At 38.8% G+C, this 24,364-nt stretch overlaps 2 protein-coding genes across 2 annotated transcripts in view; both read left to right on the forward strand.

The window, feature by feature from the left end:
• Positions 1 to 23,522, forward strand: part of TMX4 (thioredoxin related transmembrane protein 4) — a 56,540-nt gene extending 33,018 nt beyond the window's left edge. The window contains exons 6-8 of the mRNA XM_003933213.4: positions 530 to 631; positions 4,079 to 4,142; positions 6,203 to 23,522. Of these exons, the coding sequence (XP_003933262.1) occupies positions 530 to 631; positions 4,079 to 4,142; positions 6,203 to 6,573 (537 nt within the window). The 3' untranslated portion in view covers positions 6,574 to 23,522. The remainder of the gene's footprint in view (positions 1 to 529; positions 632 to 4,078; positions 4,143 to 6,202) is intronic.
• On the forward strand, positions 4,150 to 6,192 carry LOC101048235 (large ribosomal subunit protein eL36-like). The gene has a single exon (XM_074406260.1). The coding sequence runs from the start codon at positions 5,058 to 5,060 to the stop codon at positions 5,373 to 5,375; it is 318 nt and encodes a 105-aa protein (XP_074262361.1). The 5' UTR covers positions 4,150 to 5,057; the 3' UTR covers positions 5,376 to 6,192.
• Positions 23,523 to 24,364: the final 842 nt, after the last annotated feature.

Genomic DNA, 24,364 nt, shown 5'->3' on the forward strand with positions numbered 1-24,364 from the left:
TTTCTTCTGTCTACTGTTACATTATATGTTTTCTGGTAATTTACTAAACTTTGAAAGGATGAATAGATATAGAGCAATGAGAGTCTGATTAGAAAAAGGAGGTATGGAGACATTTTAAATGGTTGATGTTCTGTAAGTAGTAATTTAGTTTTACTGAAAAGTCAATAAAGGCTGAAAAAGTTTCATTTTTTTAATGAATGCCCTATTATAAGTAAACATTGAGATACATATAATTATTAGGGGAGGAGGACCAAAAGCATCCATCGTGATAGAAGAAAGGACTGTCAAAACGCTCCTACCAGAATTCTATCCAGATTATGAACTCTAAACAAGTGTAACTTTTTTAGTAATGAACTTATTACTCTCAGTTTCCCAGTATTATAAAATTGATGTGTTCTCTAAGAATCATTTAGATAGATAAACCTTTGTGGGAATCTATGGATGTAGAAACAACAGCTAGAGAAGGAGATTCAAATATTTTTGGTTCTCGAAAAAATAAATACTTTACTTTTTTTCCTTCAAATTACAGCATCTTCACAACTATTTCACAGTGACCCTTGGAATTCCTGCTTGGTGTTCTTACGTCTTTTTCGTCATAGCCACCTTGGTTTTTGGCCTTTTCATGGGTCTGGTAAGAGATAATACCAAACTTTTTTCTGTCTTTAAGGCAAAATGAATTTCATGTACAACTAAAAGGCAGCCGAGAAAGAAAAAGCACGTAACATAATGGTGTTTTGTGTAATCTGAGTAGTTAAATGGCATTTGCTTGTTTGAGACTGCTTTCAATGGTAATGTGAGATACAATTGAAAAATTATTAAATTCTTATCCCCAATCCTATCCCTTAAATATTTTGGAGTCACTGCCTAGAGTATAGACAGTGATACAAATAAAAGAGAGACCCTACCTGAATTGATAGTTTCTAAGACAACTGAGTCAGCTGTGATTTCACATATGGCTCACTTAATTAGAACACTGTAGTGATAAGGCCAGTGTTTTGAATTTGTTCCTTGGGTAGATGCAAGATTTTTTGTTTTGTTTTTATCCTCCAGTTGAACTAATGCTGACCAGCTGCTTATTCATGCATACACTCTGGTTTTCCTGAGATATAGTTTGTAAGATAATGTAGTTAAAACAACACGATTATTTTTGGGGCATGAAAATCAGTACCCAGTATATATCTGTGCATTTTCTCCCCAGTGTTTCAGGCAAGAGTTGAATAGTAAATTTATTTATCTAACTGTATAGGCAACTATAAATGTTTAGCATGTTGTATTCTTTGTTACTTTTTTCTTTCTCTTAACTAACCTAATCTTGATTAGTTCGATTTCATTTTAAACCCTAATTAAGCCAAAAAATTTTAAAAAACCTTTATAATGTATACTAATCACATAGTTCCTATACACTATAATGGGAATAATTGATGATTACTAAAAATTTATATAAGAGAACAGACTCTAAGGTAAGGTTATCTTAAAGTCTATCCTAATATTTTATAGTGAATTTTGTCTGTTTAGCAAGTTCTTTTTAAAAATAAGCTTAAAATGTTAACAGTTGAGATAATAAGTCATAACCACCCCCAAGGAGCCAAGGAGGCTCAATTTGACTTTTCCATGAACATAACTAATTCAAATCATGGCTTATCTTTAAGACTTGGCTCCGGATGTTAACTTGAGGGGTGGGAATGAGACTTACTTAGATACCTGTATGTGTCCTTCATTAGGTCCTGGGTATGTTCTGTTCTGTTGCATTAATCTTTTTGCTAATTAGCATGTCCCCATTGCCCGGGTCTAAAGAGAATCGACACTGGTTATAAATGGAATGTCAGTGTGCTTCTCCCATCTGTTGTCTAGTTGCTAGATTTTTCTAGCAGTGTATTTTGGGGCTGCATAGTGTGAGGTTCTTGTAGGGGGAACAGTATGAGGTCCCAGGAGAATCAATGATGGAGTTATAGGGAATGTAGGTTGTGTGTGAACCTGCTGGAAGTCTAGTGAAAATGCTTAGAAGTTTAGAATATTACTTTGAGGTTGACTTTAAGTTCATGAAATTGAGTTGGGCCTGCCTGCCTATGCCTTAGATTCTTTTGAAAGCCTAGATTCAGATAATTAGTGCAGAAGGGTTATTGGAGCCTTGGCGTGAAGAAAGGAGAGAGTTGATTCTAGCCTGTTCAACTGATTAAGTGAGATAGACTATCCTTCCTTAGTAAAAAGTTGGGAAAATAACTTTATTTAATAAAATAACAATTTCAAAGCATAAGAATCATAAATTTAAGAAGAGTCATACCTTTATTGTTAATAAGTTTCAAAAAAATAAACACATATCTGTGTTCAAAAGTGCCTGTTTTAGGTTGTGCACAGTGGGTCAGGCCTGTAATCCTGGCACTCTGGGAGGCTGAGGCAGATGGATCATTTAAGCCTAGGAGTTTGAGACCAGCCTGGGTAATATGGTAAAACCCTGTCTCTAGAAAAAATACAGAAATTAACTTGGCATAGTGGTACACGCCTGTAGTCCCAGCTACTTGGGAGGCTGAGGTGGGAGGATCATTTGAGCCCAGGAGTTCAAGGCTGCAGTGAACTGTGATCTTGCCACTGTACTCCAACTTGGGTGACAGAGTTAGACCCTGTCTCCCAAAAAATAAATAAATAAAAATAAAAATAATACATACATACAAACAAACAGAATGCCTTTTCTATTAACTGTAAAGTGTAAACACACAACAACTAGAATGTTTGCCTTTAGTAACCTTTAATTTCTTATGTACTTTTCAACTTCTTTTTGTGAGAGTTATATAATTTGAAACATCTGCATTCTTATCCCATTTTAAATCGTCTATTCCAGAATGACATTTTTGTTAACTTCTTAGGATGATGGAGAATTGTTTCTCAATTGTTTCCATATCTTAGCCACATAGAGAATATTTATGTAGCATGCCAGTGTAAAGGGATGGTACTGAGGGGCAAAGCTGCCTGAGGCTGACTCTGAATGGCCCAGACTCCTTAAGGGATGACATGCCTGTTGGGAAGCTAGGATCTAAATATGTGTGTGTGTATATATATATATATATATATATATATATATATATGGTAACTTCACCAACTGAGTCAAAATTAAATGAGTAAGTTAGATAGACTAAACTAAACCTGAGATGACATTGTTGGGTATACCACTTTCCAGAATAGAAGAATAGGATAAATTAAGATGAGCGATATGGCAGTTACCCTGATTTGATCATAATGCTATATATACATGCATTCAAACATCACATTGTACCCCGTCAGTATATATAGTTACTTTGTGTCAATTATAAATAAAAAAAGAAAAGTCAAAAAAAATTATGTCCTGGAATACCCAGCAAACATATAACTATCACTTTAAAATGTAAGGTTTTCAAACCTGAGTCATTTCAGATGGAATGCTTTTTCTCTTTGTTGTTCAAATTGATTTAATGCCTTAGAGTTTATTGTTCCCCAACCCACCAAGCCTTCCTGCATCTCACTGCCCCACCTCCTGGGTCTCCTCAGTTTATCATTCAGGGCTTTCTCTGGATCCAAGATCCCCCATGGAGATCCAGCTTAGTTTAGTTTAGAGCAGCCAAGTGGTGCTGCTGTTCTCTCCTGACTGCCCAGGGCATTAAATGCCTCCTCCTTTCAAGTCATCTTCAATCATTCCCCACCCACAGCTGGTTGTAACATTTGTGAAATGTTCTACCACTCAGTCAGGGGTTACCCACTGGTGAGGGGCAGCCTATATACAGAGTGGTTTGGTTGTCCAGAATATGTATTTTAAAAGACTTGGTTCATAGTGTCTATCTTCTTATACCTGCTTGGTTCATCTATTTATAGTGGTTCTCTGTAGACTTTTGACTTTGTGACCACTGTTCTAAATTAGTATTTTCCTGTATTATATCACATTTGAAAACTAGGAAATTCTTAATTATATCCTTGTCTCTTGTGAAGACTTTTGACTAGCTGCTAATTAATAGTCTAAGAATATCTGATTATAGAAGCAAGGCCTAATTTTGAGTCCCTTTGGTAATAAATGTCCTATCTCTTCACTGTAAAATCACTTTTTCCCCTCCAGGTCTTGGTGGTAATATCAGAATGTTTCTATGTGCCGTTTCCAAGACATTTATCGGAGCATTCTGGTAAGTACGATGCGCTCCGGTGACATAGAGTGTTTTTGGAATTCTTCGATGTGCCCTTTTGTGCTCATATACATAGTGGGTTTTCTCTCTGATTTGCTAGGCCAAATCATCACTACCAAATTTCTTTTTTTTTTGAGACGGAGTTTCGCTCTTGTTGCCCAGGCTGGAGTGCAATGGCGCGATCTCGGCTCACCGCAACCTCCACCTCCTGGATTCAGGCAATTCTCCTGCCTCAGCCTCCTGAGTAGCTGGGATTACAGGCACGCGCCACCATGCCCAGCTGATTTTTAGTATTTTTAATAGAGACGGGGTTTCACCATGTTGACCAGGATGGTCTCGATCTCTCGACCTTGTGATCCACCCGCCTCGGCCTCCCAAAGTGCTGGGATTACAGGCTTGAGCCACTGCGCCTGGCCTCCAAATTTCTTAAAATATGTTTCCTAGGTAGATTTGAACAAAAATTATTTTTCTCCTTCTCTTAAATTAGGAAATATTTCATTTTGGTAAATGCTTTTTCTTTTTAAGTGTGTGCTCTTCATTAATCAGTGTCATATTTTCCTTTAACTAGAACTAGAAGCGAAGAAGGGGAATTCAATATATATTGAGTCTGCTCTCTGCCAGTAACTTTCCTAAGTCCTTTAAAAGCAGTCTCCTCAAATCCTTGCACTGCTCCACACTGCTTCTAGGGCCAGGTGGCCCTGGATTTGCATGTCTTTATTCCAGACTATTTTTGAGACTGCATAAAGATGTTCACGAGACTTTGTAATGTTGAATTTTATGTAGGAGTTTAAATAAACTCATGTTTCCTTTTAGTTCTTGAAGTTTTTGAGGCTTTGAGACTTTGATTGATAATTAGAAAATAGTTCCTTGCGACGTCGGCCCTTCCGCCACGGTCGCCATTGGAGAGTAGCAGCCATGGCTCTTCGCTATCCCATGGCTGTGGGCCTCAACAGGGGCCACAAGGTAACCAAGAATGTGAGCAAGCCCAGGCACAGCCGCCCCCGCGGGTGTCTGACCAAACACACCAAGTTTGTGCGGGACATGATCCGGGAGGTGTGTGGCTTTGCCCCGTACGAGTGGCATGCCATGGAGTTACTGAAGGTCTCCAAGGACAAATGGGCCCTCAAATTTGTCAAGAAAAGGGTGGGGACACACATCTGCACCAAGAGGAAGCGGGAGGAGCTGAGCAATGCCCTGGCTGCCATGAGAACAGCCGCTACCAAGAAAGAGTGAGCCCCCTCCCCTGCTCTCTCCCTGAAATAAACAGCTCCACCCAAGCCCTGGCTCTGCTGCTGTCCTAGGTTGGGAGCGGAGTCCTTCAAGCATCTGTTTGGTGCCCACTAAGCCACGCCACGAATCAAAGCCCTGGTGGACCTACCCACCCACCCTTCCTGGGACAGCAGGCAAGGAGGCCCCATACTGGAAATGACTTTAATGATTAAATAGTTCCTCTGCCACACTGATTAAAAAAATAATAATAATAGAAACCCAATATCAACCAGTTTAGGGAAAAAAATAAAAATTTATTAGCTCACATAACTGAAAAGCCCAGGGATGTTCTAGCTTCAAGCATGGCCCAAGTGATGTTAGGTTTTTCTTTCTGTGTGGCTTATTCATAAGACTTGTTGACAGTTCGTGCTCATTTTCTCTGTTTAAAAATCCCTGAAGAAAGAGAGACTTTTCCTCTTGAGTCTGGCCCAGAACTCCTTGTTGGTCCTTTGAGTGGCTCAGCTTGTCACATTTCTGAACCAATCACCATGACCAATAGGGTCACTGAGCCTTCTACAAGACACAAAATACAGAGCATTAAGGAAACTTTGCTCTTGCTGCCCACATGCCCTGCTGAAGTCATTAAGGTCCGTGAAATCTTCAGAGACAGACGGAGAAGCCCTAAATGGGACTAGGATGCCAACCAGAGAATCTATCCTGTGTGACCATAGCTTCAAGATAGAAAAAACTGTCACTTTCCCTCAGTTTTTATTTCACCGCTAAACATACTCATTTGATTACTAAATTACAATTGTTTATTCAGAGGATATTCCTCTTTCTTCCCTCCACAGAGCAGAATCGGAGGTCGGAGGAGGCTCATAGGGCTGAACAGTTGCAGGATGCAGAGGAGGACAAAGATGATTCAAATGAAGAAGAAAACAAAGACAGCCTTGTAGATGATGAAGAAGAGAAAGAAGACCTTGGCGATGAGGATGAAGCCGAGGAAGAAGAGGAGGAGGACAACCTGGCTGCTGGTGTGGATGAAGACAGAAGTGAGGCCAATGACCAGGGGCCCCCAGGAGAGGGCAGTGCGACCCAGGAGGAACTAGAGCCTGAGGAGCCTGAAGAAGCCATCTCTGAGCAGCCCTGCCCAGCTGACACAGAGACGGCGGAAGACTCCTTGAGGCAACGTAAAAGTCAGCATACTGACAAGGGACTGTAGATTTAATGATGGGTTTTCAAGAATACAGACCAAAACAATATGTCAGCTTCCCTCTGGCCTGCAGTTTGAACCAAATCCTTAATTTCTCCTAAATGAGCAAGCTTCTCTCTTAAAAGATGCTCTCTAGTCATTTGGTCTCATGGCAGTAAGCCTCACTTATGCTAAGGAGAGTCAGGTGTGACAGTCAGGATATAGACAAACAAACGTAGTGTTGGGATCTGTTTGGGGGCTGGGATGGGAACAAGTTCATTTACTTGGCGGCGAGAAAGTCTTGACTAGAGGAGGCCACTCCCAGCCCTAAATAGCACCTTCTACAGACAAGGCTGCAGGCCGAGAAATAAAAGCAAAGCAAGAGCGTTGGATCCTGAGCATCCTCAAAGCGTAGCATAGAAGCCTTACTTCCTTGTCTTGTGTAAATGATTTATTTTTGTCAAACTGCAAGAAACATCAGGCACCACAGTGCATGAACACTCAACAGATAGCAGTTGAGAAGGCCTTGGGTATAGAAAGGAGCTCAGAAGTCATCGCAGCCCTCTGACTCTCCTGTGTCATGTTTTATTTCTTACCTTTAATTTTTCCAACTTTTCCACCATGGGAGTTCAGGCTTTCCACACTCTTCACAATTACCTCTTGGTTAGAGGACTCCGATAGCAACCAGGTTTACATGAACTATGTTGCTTATTCTGACCTATGGGTTTAGGTAATCAGTAACCGTAACCCATGAGGCCATGACCACCAAACATCTCAAATGAAATGTTGCAGCCATCAGAGATTCAAAAGGAAGTAAGGATTTTACAAGACAGATTTAAAAAAATTGTTTGGCCAAAATACAGTGTTTTTATTTTTTTAAGTTTCCTTAACAATATTCTTTTTCAAGCCAGAAGTCCTCTAAGTCTTGCCAGTATAAGGTGGTCTTGTGAAGAAAAGTTGAAACTATTTTGTTTTGTTTTCATCTCAAGGGGTTCCCTGGGTCTTGAACTACTTTAATAATAACTAAAAGCCACTTCTGGTTTTCCTCCACTGTTGTGCTTTTGGTGAAAGAATTAATGAACTTCAGTATCTGAAAGTGAAAGATTTGATTTTGTTTCCATCTTCTGTAATCTTCCAAAGAATTATATCTTTGTAAATCTCTCAATACGCAATCCACTATAAGTCCCCAGGGAGCCTAATTTCTTTTAAAAAGTCTATCCATTTATTTTTCTCTTACCTGATTTTTGTATTAGAATAAATTCGTGAAATTAGATTCCAAGCATATGAACGATGCCTAAAGTTGATTCTATGCCCCTTGGATCCAGACAGCATAATGAGTACAGGTTTATAAAACTCTAAAAGTTTCTGTTGTATTTGAAAAGGAACATGTGGTATATTTCTATCCATCTGTTTAGATAACCCCTCCCTCGTATTAACTGCGAGCACAGGGCTCAATGGGGGGAGGTACTGAAACCTCTCTGCCCTCCTGTGGCTGAATGAAGCTGTTGCAAGACTTGCACGAAGGAGGTTATTCTTCTGACAGCATCAATTTTTAGAGATGATTATTTTTCATCTTTCCAATTCAATTACTTGACAGTCTCCTTCCCTAGTATGGTAAAGTTTAAGAGTCATCAGTAATTGTGCTTTTCAGACAGTGGTGCAGCTTCAAGACTGAGGCCATCACCCAGCTGATGAGCTGGGAGAAACTTGCCATGTCCTGCCCATTTCCTGCCCCCTTAGTCACTGCCCATTTCCTGCCGCTTTGGTCGCTGACACATCTTCACCCAAAGTGCCATGGTTCTGATGGTGGCAGTTCCATCTCCCTGATACCAGGAAGCTTTTCTGGATAAGAGCAGAGCTGGGCCTGCCTGTCCTCCTGTCACTGGATTTCTTTCTCTTATAATCAGCTGAAACAGAGTTTTCAAAGAACAGTAAACTCAGGTTCACAGGTATTATGGAATAAGAATGGTTTTATAGTTTGGCTTTTCTATGTAATGCCTCCCACTCAAACTGAAATATTTGTGTTTTTTTGTTTTTGTTTTGTTTTGTTTTGTTTTTTTGTTTTGTTTTGTTTTGTTTTTTTAGTGGAGGATTTGACTAGAGGGGAGGGAAGGCAGAAATACAGTCTACCCTGGCTTTTATAAATGTAAAGCCAGTTTCCAACTGGACCCCAAATAGTACAGGTTGAACATTCCTGATACACCAATCCAAAACTTCAAACACTCCAAAATCTTACACTTTTTGAGTTCCAACATTATGTCAGAAGTGGAAAATTTTAAACCTGACCTCATTTGACGGGTCACAGTGAAATCAAAACTTTGTTCCATGCACAAGATTATTTAAAATATTGTATAAAATTACCTTCAAGCTATATTGTATAAGGTCTACGTAAAACATAATGGATTTTGTGTTTAGATGTGGGTCTTATTCCCAAGGTAATCTCTCACATACAAAAATCCTCAAATCCAGAAAAATTTGAAACACTTCTGGTCCCACACATTTTGGACAAGGGATATTTGATCTATATCTAATTATATAATAAGACAAATATTTATTTTTTGAGATGGATTTTCACTCTTGTTGCCCAGGCTGCAATGACACAATCTCAGCTTGCTGCAACCTCCGCCTCCCTAGTTCAAGCAGTTCTCCTGCCTCAGCCTCCAAATAGCTGGGATTACAGGCATGTGCCACCATGCCTGGCTAATTTTTGTACTTTTAGTAGAGATGGGGTTTTGTCATGTTGGTCAGGCTAGTCTTGAACTCCTGACCTCAGGTTATCCACCTGCCTCGGCCTCTCAAAATGTTTGTATTACAGGTGTGAGCCACTGTGCCTGGCAGAAAATGTATTTTCTTTCTCAGGAATACTTTTAAAAAGACTGAAGGGTAAGGAAAAAAGAATCTTGGAGAAGAGAACCCTTTAAAACTTTAAATATTTATCTGTGGGAATGATTTTTCCTGATTTTCCCTTTTTTAACATCATGGAAAAGATGGATTTTTTACCAGATGGCCTGATAAGTACATAACTAATGTCTTTCCACTTAAGACTTCAGGTTTGTTTTGAATACTTAATATAAACTAAAGGAGAAAAGTTAACCTAAAATAATTTAAACTTAAAATTATGTGAACAATTCAATAAGACATTGTGGATTTTTTCTATAGATAATATATTTGATCCAGAACTTGAGTATATGGAAACATGATTTTGATTTTTAAAATCTAAAAAAAATTAAAATCATGCTTCCCTCTATTGCAATATCAGTTATTTAGTCACAGAATGGTATTTTATGTAAATTAAAATTAGGTGAATGCAGTGAAGGTAACTGGTTTTGGAATGGGAATGTGCATTGCTTCATGTTTTGGGGATTGGAGCAGGGTACCTTTTCGTTGATTAGAAGGAAAGTTTGAAACTTCTGATTACCTTTATGTTAGTTTCGCTTATTATTTATCTCCTGCTAGATCTGCTAAACCAACCCAGCTTGCTCAGCTATCTCATATTAAAGCAACATACAAGCAATCCACATTTTTCTTTCCCTTCGAAGTATAGCTATTGGATGGGATGAGGGACAGGGCCTGTTGGGCTCACAGGGCCTTGCAGTGCATGGGCATATACTTACAAGCTCATCTTGTGCGTAGAATCCCTGCCTGTTAACCACAGACCTCTTTATACATTCAACATAACTACTGTCATAGAAAATAGATAAGCTTCAGCTGGGTTAGCTTTTGATAGTGGAAAAAGCCAAAAGTTTACTTTTTATGGCCAAAGTTCCTTGTTGACAACTGTGATATTCTGATATGATTTGGAAATATGTAAGTTTACAGAACCTGCCTCCTGTAAAAGCACCTTTGAGGTAGATGATAAAAGTCAATTTTAAGGCAAATACTTACCATGTGACTTTTTATTAGCAAGGGCATCAGTAGTAGAGCTGGTATGTTGTTTACAGGATGGAAACATTAAAGAGTCCAGAGAAAAATAAATTTTAAAGAACTTGGAAAACATAAGGTAAAACATGAGATTTCAGCACAAAATTTTTGGTATGAAGTGAGAGAGAGAAGAGGGAGGGAGGCTGGTGCTCTTGCTCCTATCAATAGGCTGTGTCCTTCATCCTGGTGTTGGCAGTATTATTTCTGTCAGTATTATAAATGTGTGGTTGACCCATCTTGTCAAATGTTCCAACATCATCGAAAGTATTCATGTTAATCTCATATGCCAACAGAAAAGTTCTTCCTTATGTAGTATCTCTTTACCTCAGTCCTATGTTTTGATCCTCTGGAGGAGATATTAGCTTGTCTTCAAAAGCCAAATGTGAAGTCACCAAGCCTGGTGAACCTGATGGCAACTTTTTGAATAGCTTTTCCGGAAGGAAGAGCTTCAGTTGAAAGGTTTTTGATCACTTCAGCCTGGGACATGGCCTTCAGATGGCTTATTCTCAGTAAAGCTTTATGTAGACTGTGACACTGTATATGTGTGACTCATAAAACTTTGATGCATTTCTGAAGTAGTTTATTCATATTTGTTATTAGGTAGCTGCTTTGTGGAAATGCAACTTTTATACTAAAAACATTGCTTGTTTGTAATGCAATGCATCATAAATTTGTTATATATATTCTTTGTATTAGTCTTAGCCTAATGAACTTAATTATGTTTCTTTCTGTATTCTTTGCTTCCTCAAATGGCATCTGCAGCAATTGGAATGAGAAATCCAGATATGTGTTTAAGTAGTACATTGCCTGAATCACAAATCACTTGATCACAGTATTGTACATAATTCTTGATCCTATTTGTTTCATTTTATTGTAAATTCCCATTTGCATCAAAACCTAATGATTGTGATTAATAAGTAAAAACAAATGGTGTATTGCTTTTCATACAAGTATTTTCACAAAAGCCATTTGCCTAGGCAGCAAAAAAATATTAATTTGTTAAAAAGATTTCCTTTGTGTCCATCCTCCATCTAGTCTGTTCATTCATTCTGTCTCTTTCTCCCTTCCCAACTTGGTGAAACTCAGACCCCGTGCCCTTTAGTTGCTCTGGAAAGTACACAAAACCAAGGCTGGATCCAAAGATCCAAGGCCTCTGCAGCCAGTGTGTTGCCTTTAGAAACCTCTGGGGTCTCCCTCTATCCTGAGGTCTCGGGGTAGCCAGATGGTATGGGATACTACTGCTCCTCCAAGACACTGGATTGACCTTGTCTTTGGGGCTTTCAGAAAACTCCCTTCTACACCTAACGCTCCCCACCACTTTAGTGGAAAAGCATCAAGGAGGTAAGGTGGGTCCTTGAAACATCCTCAGAGACTGAAACAATGGAGATTTGATTTTTTGTCCTTTGGAAAACAGTAGAGGGGGGGTGTGTGTTTCTAAATTTGCATGCCACCAAGGTCCTGTCTCAGAGATAGTGGCTCAGAATGCTTATTTGCCTATACAGAGAGAGGTCCGTAATGCTGTGTCTGCCTAGATGACTTTGGTTACTCATCCTTGCCTGTAGCAAAGCTTGCAGCTTTGAAGCCAACAACATTGAATTACAAATTTAACTTCCTGCTTTGCTGTAGTCTTGAATGTTCATTGAAATATATTTCACAATAACAGGAATTCTTTCTTAGAACATTTGGGCTTCTTGAGATTGATAACTGTATTATGATAGTCCAGGCTGTGCTAACAGACCCCCAAATTGTATAGCTGATTCACATAGTCCAGGGCAGGCAAACCAGACAATAGTGGCTGTGCTCCATGCAGGTTTTTCTGTGGTTTTTCTGGGCCTCAAGGTCAAGGGAGGCTTTGCTATTTAACATGTGACTGCTAAAGTGGCTGTGATCATTTTCATCCCCATCAGTCAGAAGGAATAAGAGATAGAGGAACATTGCTGAGAGGTTTTAGCAAGGCTGGCACACATGCATCACTTACGTTCACATTTCCTGTGAGAGGACTTAGTCACGGGGTCATACCTAACTGAAAGGAAGAATAGGATGTGTAATCTTGCTGTGTACTTAAGAAAAAAGGGAACTTTGAGAGGTAGCGATCTCTTGCTACAGTGACTTTTTCTTACCCATCTTTGTAACCCCAGACCTTTTATAGAGTAAGCTCCTGGGAAATGGTATGATTGAATGCACACATGGCAGGAGAGGACAGAGTACATAGGGCCCCAGTGCTGGGTGTCTTCCTGCTGGACTTGACCATTGTGGGCCTTCAAGATACCAGAGTTTTCAAACCAAGAATCGTGATTTCATGGAGTTTGTATTTTACTTGGGAAGGTGAATATTAGCAGGAAAAGAGTTCCAAGTGGAAAAGTTAATGGATGCTATATGAGTTTATAAAAAAGAAACTGACCTAGGCTGAGGGTGTAGACAGTATGTGTGACCAGCAGGGCAACCTTAGGGGCTACGGAGGCTAAGGTGGTATGGGACCCCTTGGGTATACACAACCTTTAAGCAGCATGTGTGAAAACAGAGGATAGCTTTAATCTCAAAGAGAATGTCTACTAAGTCATCATGGTAGATTCTTGCCCTCTTTTTTTTTTTTTTTTTTTTTTAAATGAGGGAGTGATGGAGGCACAGTTTCTTACTAATCTTTGCATGAACTTTTTCTCATTTGAATATCTTTGATATCCCAACTGGTTGGCTGAGCACAGTGGCTCATGCTTGTAATCCTAGCATTTTGAAAGGCTAAGGTGGTTGGATCACTTGAGCTCAGGAGTTTGAGATGAGCATGGGCAACATGATGTCACACCGTCTCTACAAGGGATACAAAAATAAGCCAGGTGTAGTGGTGCGTGCCTGTAGTCCCAGCTACTCAAGAAGTTGAGGTGAGAGGATTGCCTGAGTCCAGGGAGTTTGAGGCTGCAGTGAGCCATGATCATGCCACTGCACACCAGCCTGAGTGACAGAGCAAGACCTTATGTCAAAAAAAAAGAAAAAAGTAGTGATCTAAAAAAGCAGCTCATGACTAGTCTTAGTTGGGGGGAGAACTGCCTCATTCATAATATGTAAACAAAATGGTGATTTAGGGCCAAACCGAAGTCAGGGAGGTCTTTGTGTGTAATGTACCATAAAGGGTTTTATGACCAGATAATTTTTAAATTGGTGACCTTTAATGGGCTAATCATGTGACTCTCCAAGGAGAAGCTTAGTTTCTAGCTTTTCCAAAACTTACTTGAAAAGTGATATTATGAAATAGATCATTCGAAAACCATCCCACTACAAAAACTAGAAATGCTAGTTAAAATATAACCAATATCTTTTTAATTGTAGAACTGAACTCAAAAGAAGGTAAGAAAAACTCACAAGGCCAAAAACCAAGAGGTCAAGAAATATGACCTGATATTGGAACTGCCACCAGTGATAGCAGAGAAAGCAGCTACTGCCTTAGGTAAGCAGAGTGTACATTTTATTGTCCATGTAGGTATAGGATACAAAACCTTGACTATAGCAAGTTAGAAAACTGGAACTGAAACTGCATAAAATTCCCAGCTCCATCCTTGGTGAAATAAAAAATCTCACTGGCACATAGACACTTCAAGAAAGCTCTTCTGTCTTGGCTTGGTCTATGTGTTGAAAAATAATAGACTTCTCTAAGAAATCACAATCAATAGTTTGACCTTACACGACTTAAAGTTTGAATTTACAGTAGCTTCATATTCTCAAAAGGACCTACACCAAAACAATTCTCATAAAAAGGCTAATAGAGTTGGCAGGGTATATACACGGTGGGCAGGGGTCGGGGGTGGAGGAGGGGATATATACTAGCAGAAGCAAGCACTGAGCTGCTCTTGAAAACACCCTCTGTCTGGCTTAAAGATTCCCATAGACAAAGTCTTGCTTAAGATAAACTCAATTCAAAATTACAAATCACACAAGGAAACTATTAGATAGCAAGGTAAGACTTGCCTAAATACTTGGGATAAAATTATTAAATAGAAGCTTTAAATTAAAAAAATTAAACAACTAAAACATAACACAGAAGAATTAGGCACTTTTTTTCCTCAAAATAATGTATTTTAGGTTCATCCATCTTGCATGTATCAGTTCAATACTTTTTATTGGTGTGTAGTATTTGGTAATGAATACCAAAATGGCATTGCCATTATTTTTTCTTGATTGGGAAGGAGGTGATTGGGAGGCCATGAATTTCCATGTGTCAAAAGGAATTGTGCCTATTTACCTATTACACTTTACATCTGCTGCTCCCCAGCTTCTCTAGTGTATACTATGTAGATTTAAAATTCCCATCAGGCAGTTCTCAAAGAAGGAACTATTGGACTTAGCTGCCTCCAGCAAAATTCATCGCTGTCCTCTCTGCAAACATTGGAGGTAGAGAATGGGAGAACTCTCTGATGGCCAAAATATTACATTTAGGAATTAATAACGCTGTTCCCCACCGCTTCCCATCTGGAGACTCTAGTCCTTTCCTCCAGTCCCTATTCGGTATTAAATACCCTCTGGTAGAAACTACCACTAGATGCTCCTCTTCTCCATGATAGAAGTAAACACTGATCATGTCTAGTCCTCCAAGTTTGGCCAGGCAGACCAGGGTGATCCTCATGTGGACTCAAGCATGTTGAGTTATTCAACCAGGACATTTGCCAAGCCTCATTCCATCACTCTTGGCAGACATTCCACCTTAGGAATTATTTTACCCACTTACTTCTTATGGGTACCTCCTCTCAAAAACATCTGTAACATTAACAGCAGCTTCTCTTGCTTTAACTTTATAAATCGCCCCTGGCATAGGAGAGTAGGTGCTGCATTTCTTATTTTTGTGTCCACATATCTTACAACATTTTAGTGGAGTGCTCAAATCACAACTCAAGGTTTTTTGATTTGGCCCTTTTTTGCCTGTTATTTTCCACAAATTTCTCAAGTTTCTGGGAGTTATTTGCCTGTTGCAACAGTTCCAAAGCCTACTTGAAGTGGACTTCATGGCAGCAGCCAGATGCCTTTGGAATGAAAATACTCAGCATAGTACAGAAGGCAGCAGATTTGACTGCTCCAAGCAGGATTGACATGGGTTCTCTCTCTGTTAAGAACGCAATGTATGTTCTTGAGAAATTAGATGACCACTGAAGCTGTCTTAAACTTAATATCCAGTTGGCAGTTTCACAAGGGAAATTTTTCTTTTAAAGATAATCTCAATTTTACTGCATTATATTTGTTTCCTAAGTCTGATTTTCGAATTGGAACCATGCATCTCTCCTTCTCCCTGCCAGATTACAGTTTTCATTTTCTCAAAGCCTCAACCACATTGCTTGGACTTTCTGGAGCTAGAAGAACTAACTCTTAGCTTCCCATTTATTTTTTCCAATGTTTGAAGAGTCTGGTTTTCATGCCAATTATACACTACTGTCTCGGGTAATAATTTAAATCAAGGTGCAATTGGGTATCATGTCATACACCCAGAGACCTGGAGATTCACATCTAGAATGTAACCTGTCTAAATTCCATGACTCTACATGATCCTGTATTTCTAGACCACAAAACTCACCCCAGGAGCCAGAAACATAAATCATTTTATCTCTGAAAAATAATGAGAGCCTAATTCATTATCTAGACTCACATTTCTTAAAAGCTCCATGCATTTCTTCTATTATTCTACTTTATCATACATGGATCCCTGGGGCTACTCTTCAACTCCTACCTTCTTTCCCATTCTCCATTTTCCTCCCTCACAAACTTTCCCTTCCATGCTTTTTGCAAAAGCACTTGCTTTTTTCCCTTCTCCTTCTCCTTTCCTTCCAAGCCTCAATTTTTCTCCTTTCGAAAGTCTCAACCTTTTCCACTACAAATGTTTATATTTTTCTCTTTCCTCTTTCCTCCTTACTTGACTGCCCCGAGTTCGTATAAATAGGGTCTAAGGGTAGGTGGAGTGGGTGAAGGAGGAAACAAGAGAAAGCTCTCACATTCCTTGCTGAGGGCAGGAGGAATCATCAAACACTCACAAATTAAAGCTGATATAATTTGTTACCTCTGTGGACTATATTTTTGCTGACTACCTCCCAACTGTCACCACCTTTGGGTCTTCAGTCTAAAACCAGAAATAAAACAATTGTTCTTCCTTCCTTCCCCAACATTTACTTATAGCAAGTTTCACATTCGAGTGAAAGATGTTATACTGAGTTCTCAAGTTAGTGACATTAATTCCATTCAGTTTTTCCTGGATGCCCAGAAGTGAGTTAGTTTGGGGGTATGGAAAAAGAATCTCACTACTTGCTGTTCCAGCATAGGGAAGAATTGTCCTTCTGCCACTTTTTTTTCTCTCCATGTCACTGTCACAAGTTACCAAACAAGAGTATGCAATGGCTAAGGTATTTTGTTCAGAAAGCAATTTAATTTTATACGTAAAAAATTCTCCAAAGGAATTCTTCTGTCTCATCATTTCACTCTTGTCTCCTCAAGGAAATAGCCTTCCAGTCACAGAGATCATTATTAATTAGTTTTCTTTTTTTGTAAAAGAAAAAAATCTAAAGCCAACAGAAAATTTGAGAAAACTTACTGTGAAAGTTTGCACAAGTGTGGGCTGATTCTTTAGAACTACAACTTCTCTAGTGTAGCTAAAATTCAACAAAGACTTCTATTCTTGACATAACTCAGTGAACACAGAAAGATGGAGAATTGTAAAATTTTCTGAAATATGCATTGCTGCTTCATTTGAAAAAATAAAGCACTTAGGCTGAAAGACTAGGATATATTTTAATTTACAGTAACTGCCATGAAGTAATAATTTGTGAAGCCTTCTCAATTCTGATTTCCTGAATCAACTCAGTGTTTTCTGCTACAAACTATGAGATTTACAGATTTGTTATTACCTAAGTGTGGCACAATTTCAAAATCCTCAAAAACTCCCATAATTTACCTTTGGACTGAAAAACAGCTATTTAATGATGAAAAATGAATACTTTAAGCTTTTCTGTTATCAATAGCCAATTGAAAGTTACCACTTAACAATTTTTTTGGAAGTGTAATGCCAATTGAGGATACTGTCTTTCAAAATGTGTTTTGTAAAAATTATGATAACGTGAGTGGTTTGATTTAGATTCCTGGGTTTTATAGAAGCAGCCTGATTTATACCTTTCAGTCAGGACATTTAAGGTCTACCTCGACTTACCCACTACTTACATAATACTGTGTAAATCATTTAACCCTTCTGTTCAGAATCCAAGCTATCTACATAGCTATCTAAATTAATCTGACTTGATTATTCCACAGTTTTCATCAATATAATTTTATTATTCCAGAAAACATTTGCTCAGAAAGATGAAAGTTACAAATAAGTATAATGTGTTTTTCCAGAGACTCTAAAAGACTCATCAGACTCTTCAATAGAAGACATCAAATGGTAGTGTTCAAGTTTTTTGCCTTAAGGTGTCCACTGATCCCACACTATTATACTCTGATCCTTACCCAGGCCTAACCAATCTTCCTGCCACTCTCAAAGAAATCCTTTAAAGGAAACTTCCAAATATCAATAGATCTCCCAGTTTTGCTATTCCTCCCTCTGAGATGCAATTAAGACTGTTGAGATAGTGCTGTGATACCGTAGTAAGCAATAAGCTCAACTTTTTCCTATCAATAGGTTGTGTTTCTGTTGTTGTTTTTTGAGACGGAGTCTGGCTCTGTCACCTGGCTGGAGTGCAATGGCGCAATCTCTGCTCACTGCAACCTCTGCCTCCTGGGTTCAAGAGATTCCCCTCACTCAGCCTCCTGAGTAGCTGGGACTACAGGTGCGTGCCACCATGCCCAGCTAATTTTTTGCATTTTAGTAGAGATGGGGTTTCACCATGTTGGCCAGGATGGTCTGAATCTCCTGACTTCATGATCTGCCCACCTTGGCCTCCTAAAGTGCTGGGATTACAGGCATGAACCACCACGCCAGGCCTCAATAGATTGTTTTAGGGACATTCTGGGAAGCCAGCATTGAACATGGGGCTCAATATTTTTTATTAAGTGATATTGTTGGACTACATTGGTGGTTCCAGCTGGGGTTTTGTACTACAATAACTTGGCTTTTAAACGTTACAGATAATTTATTTCAGAATAATTTCAGAATCCCTTGAGCAAGGTGGGCTCTAAGGATGTGCCTACAGTTCCATAGGACTCCACGTTTAGACGGGCCCAGAGCTTTGCTTAAATGCTATGTTGTTGATGTTACTATATTTTAGTAGTAGTATGGAGACAAGATCTCATTTTGTCACCCAGGCTGAAGTGCAGTGGTACAATTGTGGCTCACTGCCACCTCGACCTCCTGGGCTCAAGTAATAACCCTCCTGCCTCAGCCTCCCGAGTAATTGGGACTACAGGCATATGCCACCATGCTTGGCTAACTTTTGTATCTTTTTGGTAGAGATGAGGGCTTGTTATGTTGTCCAGGCTGGTCTTGAATTCCCGGGTTTCAGCAAACCTTTCACCTTGACCTCCCATAATATTGGGATTATAGGCATGAGCCACCATGCCCTGCATTTTCACTTTGCATGGGGCTTATAAATTATGTAGCTGGCCCCGCTTTTCAGAGATAAAGAGTGAACATTTTTTACCTCTTCAAGTGATTTTAATGTGCAGCCAGGGTTAAGAAACACAGGACTAGGACTTCTCACTGAGCAATAAAACACAATAATAATATAGCTGGCATTATAATCTAAGAGATGAGATTTGAACTCCAAAAGTTTTAGTTCTCAATCTGTGTGCCAAATCATTATTGCAGTCACACTTTGCTTAATGATGAAGACATGTTCTGAGAAATATGCCATTAGGCAATTTTGTTGTTATGAACATCATAGAGTGTACAAACCTATGTGGTAGACCCTACCACACACCTAGGCTAGAGGTGGCCTATTACTCCTAGGCTACAAATCTGCTCACCATATTATTACTGTGTTCAGTGTTGTAGGCAATTGCAACACAATGGCATTTGTTTATCTAAATGTATCCAAACACAGAAAAGGTTCTGTAAAAATATGACATTATAATCTTATGGGACCACTGTCATATATGAGGTCTGTCTGTGTATGTGCTGACCAAAACATTGTGTTGCAGCGCCTGACTATATGTTGCCTCTGTTGAGGAATGGATTCCTTAAGCTAATATCTACTGAGGGCAACTATATGGATTTTCTATTGCTGCAGTAACAAATTATCACAAGTTTAGTGGCTTAAAACAACCCAAATTTATTATCTTACAATTCTGGAGGTCAGAAGTTATGAGTCTTAGGCAGCTAAAGTCAGAGTGTCAGTAAATTGCATTCCTTCTGGAGGCTCTAGGGAGCAATCCGTCTCTTCCAGCTTCTAGAGACTGCCAGCATTCTGTGGCTCCTATTCTATCATTCCAATCTCCACTTTCATCATCACATCACATCCTGGGCCCCTGCCTTACCCTGTTGAGTAGTTGGAACTACAGGCATCATGCCACCATGCCAGGCTATTTTAAAATATTTTTTAGAGACAAGAGGTCTCATTTTCTTGCCCAGGCTGGTGTCGGACTTTAAGGCTTTAAGGGATCCTCCTGCCTTAACCTCGTACTGCCAACATTACAGGGAGGAGCCACCATGCCTGGATGACTTAAGTTTCATCATCTGGTCATCAGTTCAAGCAACAGAGTATGAGGCTTGGATAAGGATGGTTGAAATTCACACATCTGTGTCTGTTAAATTAATCGTTCTTCATGGGGACAAGAAAAGTTGGTCTGGAGTTGCTAACGTTGCATTAATTCTGCTGTTTGCTTATAGTTGAATAAAAGAGAAACCTGAATGAAGAAAAAAAGAAATTCACACGTTATTTAGCAGTGAGAATTGGGGTATAATTTCATGTTAAAACAAATAGGACTTGTTACTGGATTAGCTGTAGATGATGAAAGGAAAAGAATTAGTAATGTTTCCTAGGTTTTGCCCTAAGCGTCATGGGTGAATGATGATGAAAGATGAAATTATTGGATTAAGCTACTGTTAGAACTGAATGTCTTATTGTGTATTTCCATCAGACGTGTACAACTGATAGAGCTGTAAAATAGCTCAAAGATAATGACAGACTAATTCCAGGTAATCTGGAATGTTTTGATCCAGACAATTGTAATCTTCCAATAAACCACGTATTTTTTTTCCCTACACATAGCTACTCTCTGTGAAGGAATATCTATTAGCGATCCATGGAACCTAATTTGAGAAACTACTTTGGAAGCTGTTGCTTTTCTATAAGTGTGCCAAACAAAGGAAGTGAAAAAAGGCAGATAGAAAGATAGATTATATGCCTTACTAGTCGAATTTGAATCCTAAGTACTGCTTATTTTATATGTATCCAAACATTTTGAGAACTTACATGTATTCAGAAACCATTTATTAAAAACATTATTAGATTTTTTTCAGCAGTAGATAACTCCAGATACAAGAATCATAAAAACGCTTTTTCTTTCCACTTAGAAATGTTAGTTAAAATAAAAATCTGACTGTATGACCATAATTTTTAAGTCCATCATTTTATATTTCCTGTGCTTTTTCTACTGTCCATTGAAAAATTGTTTCCTGTAAATTGGAAATGATGCCATCTCTTTTCTGGAAAATACTGATGCCTATCAATACTGAAATCTTATTCACAGAAACTTTTCTTTTACTGAAAATTGAAGGGGCAGAATAATTTGTATCATCCCTGTCCACATGATTTCTGGAAAATCCTATTAAGATAAAAGGGCTAAGAACTGTGAGCTGGCCTGCTTCCCAATGTTGTCTAATGACTGTCTAACTAAAGTGGAGAAAAAGGTAGAAGCGTGTGTGCTGAAGACTTGTGTGAAAACAATGCTAATGTTATTGTTTCCAGAAGTGACATAAGAGCTCAGAGGGAACAACTGACTTTGCTAATATTTTGACAGCCACTTAATATTGAAAATGTTCAGATGGATTTTTTTTTCTAATTCTCTTTCTGCTTCAAATTCACCATATTCTTTTCAACATTTCAACCTATTTTTTGTGTGATTTTTCTCTTTTAAGGAAGGGTTAAGATAGGATTATTAAACCTCTGTTCATTTAACTTTCAGGAGTTATTCCACAGTGGGTAAAGCAAGGCTTAGAAAATAAAAGAGCTGCAAGATCTTCCTTCCTTCCTTCCTTCCTTCCTTCCTTTTCCTCCATCCCTCCCTCCCTCCCTCCTTCCTTCCTTCCCTCCCTCCCTCCTTCCTTCCTTCCCTCCCTCCCTCCTTCCTTCCTTCCCTCCCTCCCTCCTTCCTTCCTTTCTCTTTTTTTCTTTCTTTTTCCCTCTCTTTCTTCCCTTTCTTCCCTTCCTCTCTCCCTCCCCCCATCCCTCCCTCCCTCCCTTCCTTCCTTCCTTCTCTGTCTCTCTCTCTTTCATTGAATAGATAGGGTCTCGCTATATTGTCTAGGCTGGTCTTGAACTCGTGGCCTCAGGGATCCTCTAGCCTTAGTCTCCTAAAGTATTGGGATTACAGGTGTGAGCCACCACACTCAGCCCACCTACAAGGTTTTATTATAACATTGTCTCCCTGTAACTTGGAAAGACAACCAACCGTGGAAAACCCTATGATGTGTCTTTTGAATTACCCATTGCTGGGGCTTTACAGACACATAAAAAAATGGAACACCTGAAAAATGGTCTGTTTTTGTTTTCTGTAATGAAAATAGGTATACTTCCCTAGATGCTGCATGGAAGTTGACAAGCAGTCTTTATTTTCCTTATTATAATGAGGCTATTCACATAGGTAAATTTATAAGAGCTTACGGAAACTTGGGAACATTCTTTGGTTTTTTATTATCCAGAAGAGATCTGGGATATTAATGATCTCATTTAACAGATTGGGTCTATTTTTTTGAACTTGACAGCTTTTACATGGGTTCATTAAGAATAAAGGCCCTTTACTCAGGACATAGTCCCATTGGCAGTACCTGACACAACTGTTAGGGTTAGTATCCACCTAGATGCTGGGGTTCAATGCCAGAGTATTTGTCTTGTATGTATCTTCTTGTATAGAGCAGATAACTTCTTCAGTTAGGATTTCAAAATTCTAAGTAACCCATCTTAGCAGTTGGTCAGATATTTTTCTAATGTTAGAAACAATGAGGTCCTTCTTTTTTTTGGGGGGGGCACATGGTTTTATGATAGGATTTTACAAGGAAACATCATTCTACTCTTGTGGCATCAGAAGCTATATTATTAGGCACTTCAAATATTCTCAGAGTTTCTGATGTGCCCTCACTGACAGTGTTTGATTACTTTAGAAAATTTCACTTGAGGGCTGGGCATGGGGGCTCACACCTAATACTAGCACTTTGGGAGGCTGAGATGAGAAGACTGCTTGAGGCCAGGCATTTGAGAAAATATTTCAGTCGATAAGAGCCAGAACAGAATTGTCAAATCAAGATATTTCTTACAATACTGAATATGAAAATCATAGAATATGCAGACATACACACACACCCATGCTAGAGAAAACAAAACAGGAATCATTTTTAATGATTATTTCTGGGATTTTACTCCAGGAGATTAATTTCAATGATTTCTAGTATCTCTAGTCTTACATACTATATTATATTATCACTACAATTAACTCATTTAACCATAAATTACAGCTTAGCTTATATGTAAGGTAAACTGCAATTTCATTTATTTATATATTTAAAACATGGTGTGTATAGTATGTGTGTATGTATCTATGTATGTATATATAATACATATCTTTTTGTTTACCTTATTACATCATTTCTTGGGACTCACAGTGAAGGGAGATCTGGGTCACTGAGGATCCGCGTTTGGATGCTAGTAAAAGACACCCACACAAAGAAGTTAAATCACATGGGAGGTCAAGTTCTGCTATGTAAAAAAAGTCAGGAGGCAGGTGGCTGGGGTTTATATGTCATCTTTTTGTAGGCAGCATGCAGAAATCTCTAAAGATTGCTAGCATCCATTATCCATCTTGTTTCATCATTAACCTTGGAAATATGTTTATGTGCACATGGGAAATGTTTATGGATTAAACAAAAACATGAGTTTTCGGTTATATTCATGGTATCCAATATTCTATCTTAACAAATATCATTAAATGAGTGGAGAAAGATGCGCTATTCACTTGGTGAGGTTGAGATAATTGGTTACTTATTTGGAAAAATAAATTAATTCTTACATTGGGTCTTATGTATATCGGTAAGATTAGGATACATTAGTGACTTTGTATGCCAAAGATATTATTTTTGGCATTTATAGTCACATACTATTTGCCAGTCCTGTATTGCCTGGGGATTTTCTTATCATCACCCAGGCTGACAAAGCAGCCACCATTAGAATAGAGGTTGCTGATCTGCCAAAGAAAAGAGAGCTAATACAGCTCTTGCACTGGCAATTAAACGCTCCAAACCCAATTCAATGGTCATCAGACATCAACAATTCATTGGCCAGCACTGGTCATATGGCCCAGAACCAGCATGGCTCTATCCACAAGGAAACCAGAACATGCAATTTCACCATGTGCCTTGAAGGAATGAACTGGATGTATTTGTTAAACCAAATATTTGGCCCACTTTGCTTACAGAAACAAAATAGTGATTACACAGTGCACGAAGATCAGCTCCAGATGGAAGAAAACATGTTTTTAAGACTGCAGAAGAATTTTCCAAACGAGACTAAAAAGCCAGATCCTCAGTAGCACTACTGATATCTTTGACTGTAATAAACATTTAAAGTTCTATGCAACAGGCCCATAATTAAAACCATAATTAAAACGTTTAGAGATATGTGGACTAGATTTACTGAGGTAAAGTATTTCACAAAACACCTGCAGATGTGAGATAAAATGTTATAAGCCTATTTTACAATGTGTGGCTGAAATGGCAAGATGACAAGAAAGT

Source organism: Saimiri boliviensis, chromosome 9 (genome assembly GCF_048565385.1).
Source record: "Saimiri boliviensis isolate mSaiBol1 chromosome 9, mSaiBol1.pri, whole genome shotgun sequence".
NCBI lineage: Eukaryota > Metazoa > Chordata > Mammalia > Primates > Cebidae > Saimiri > Saimiri boliviensis.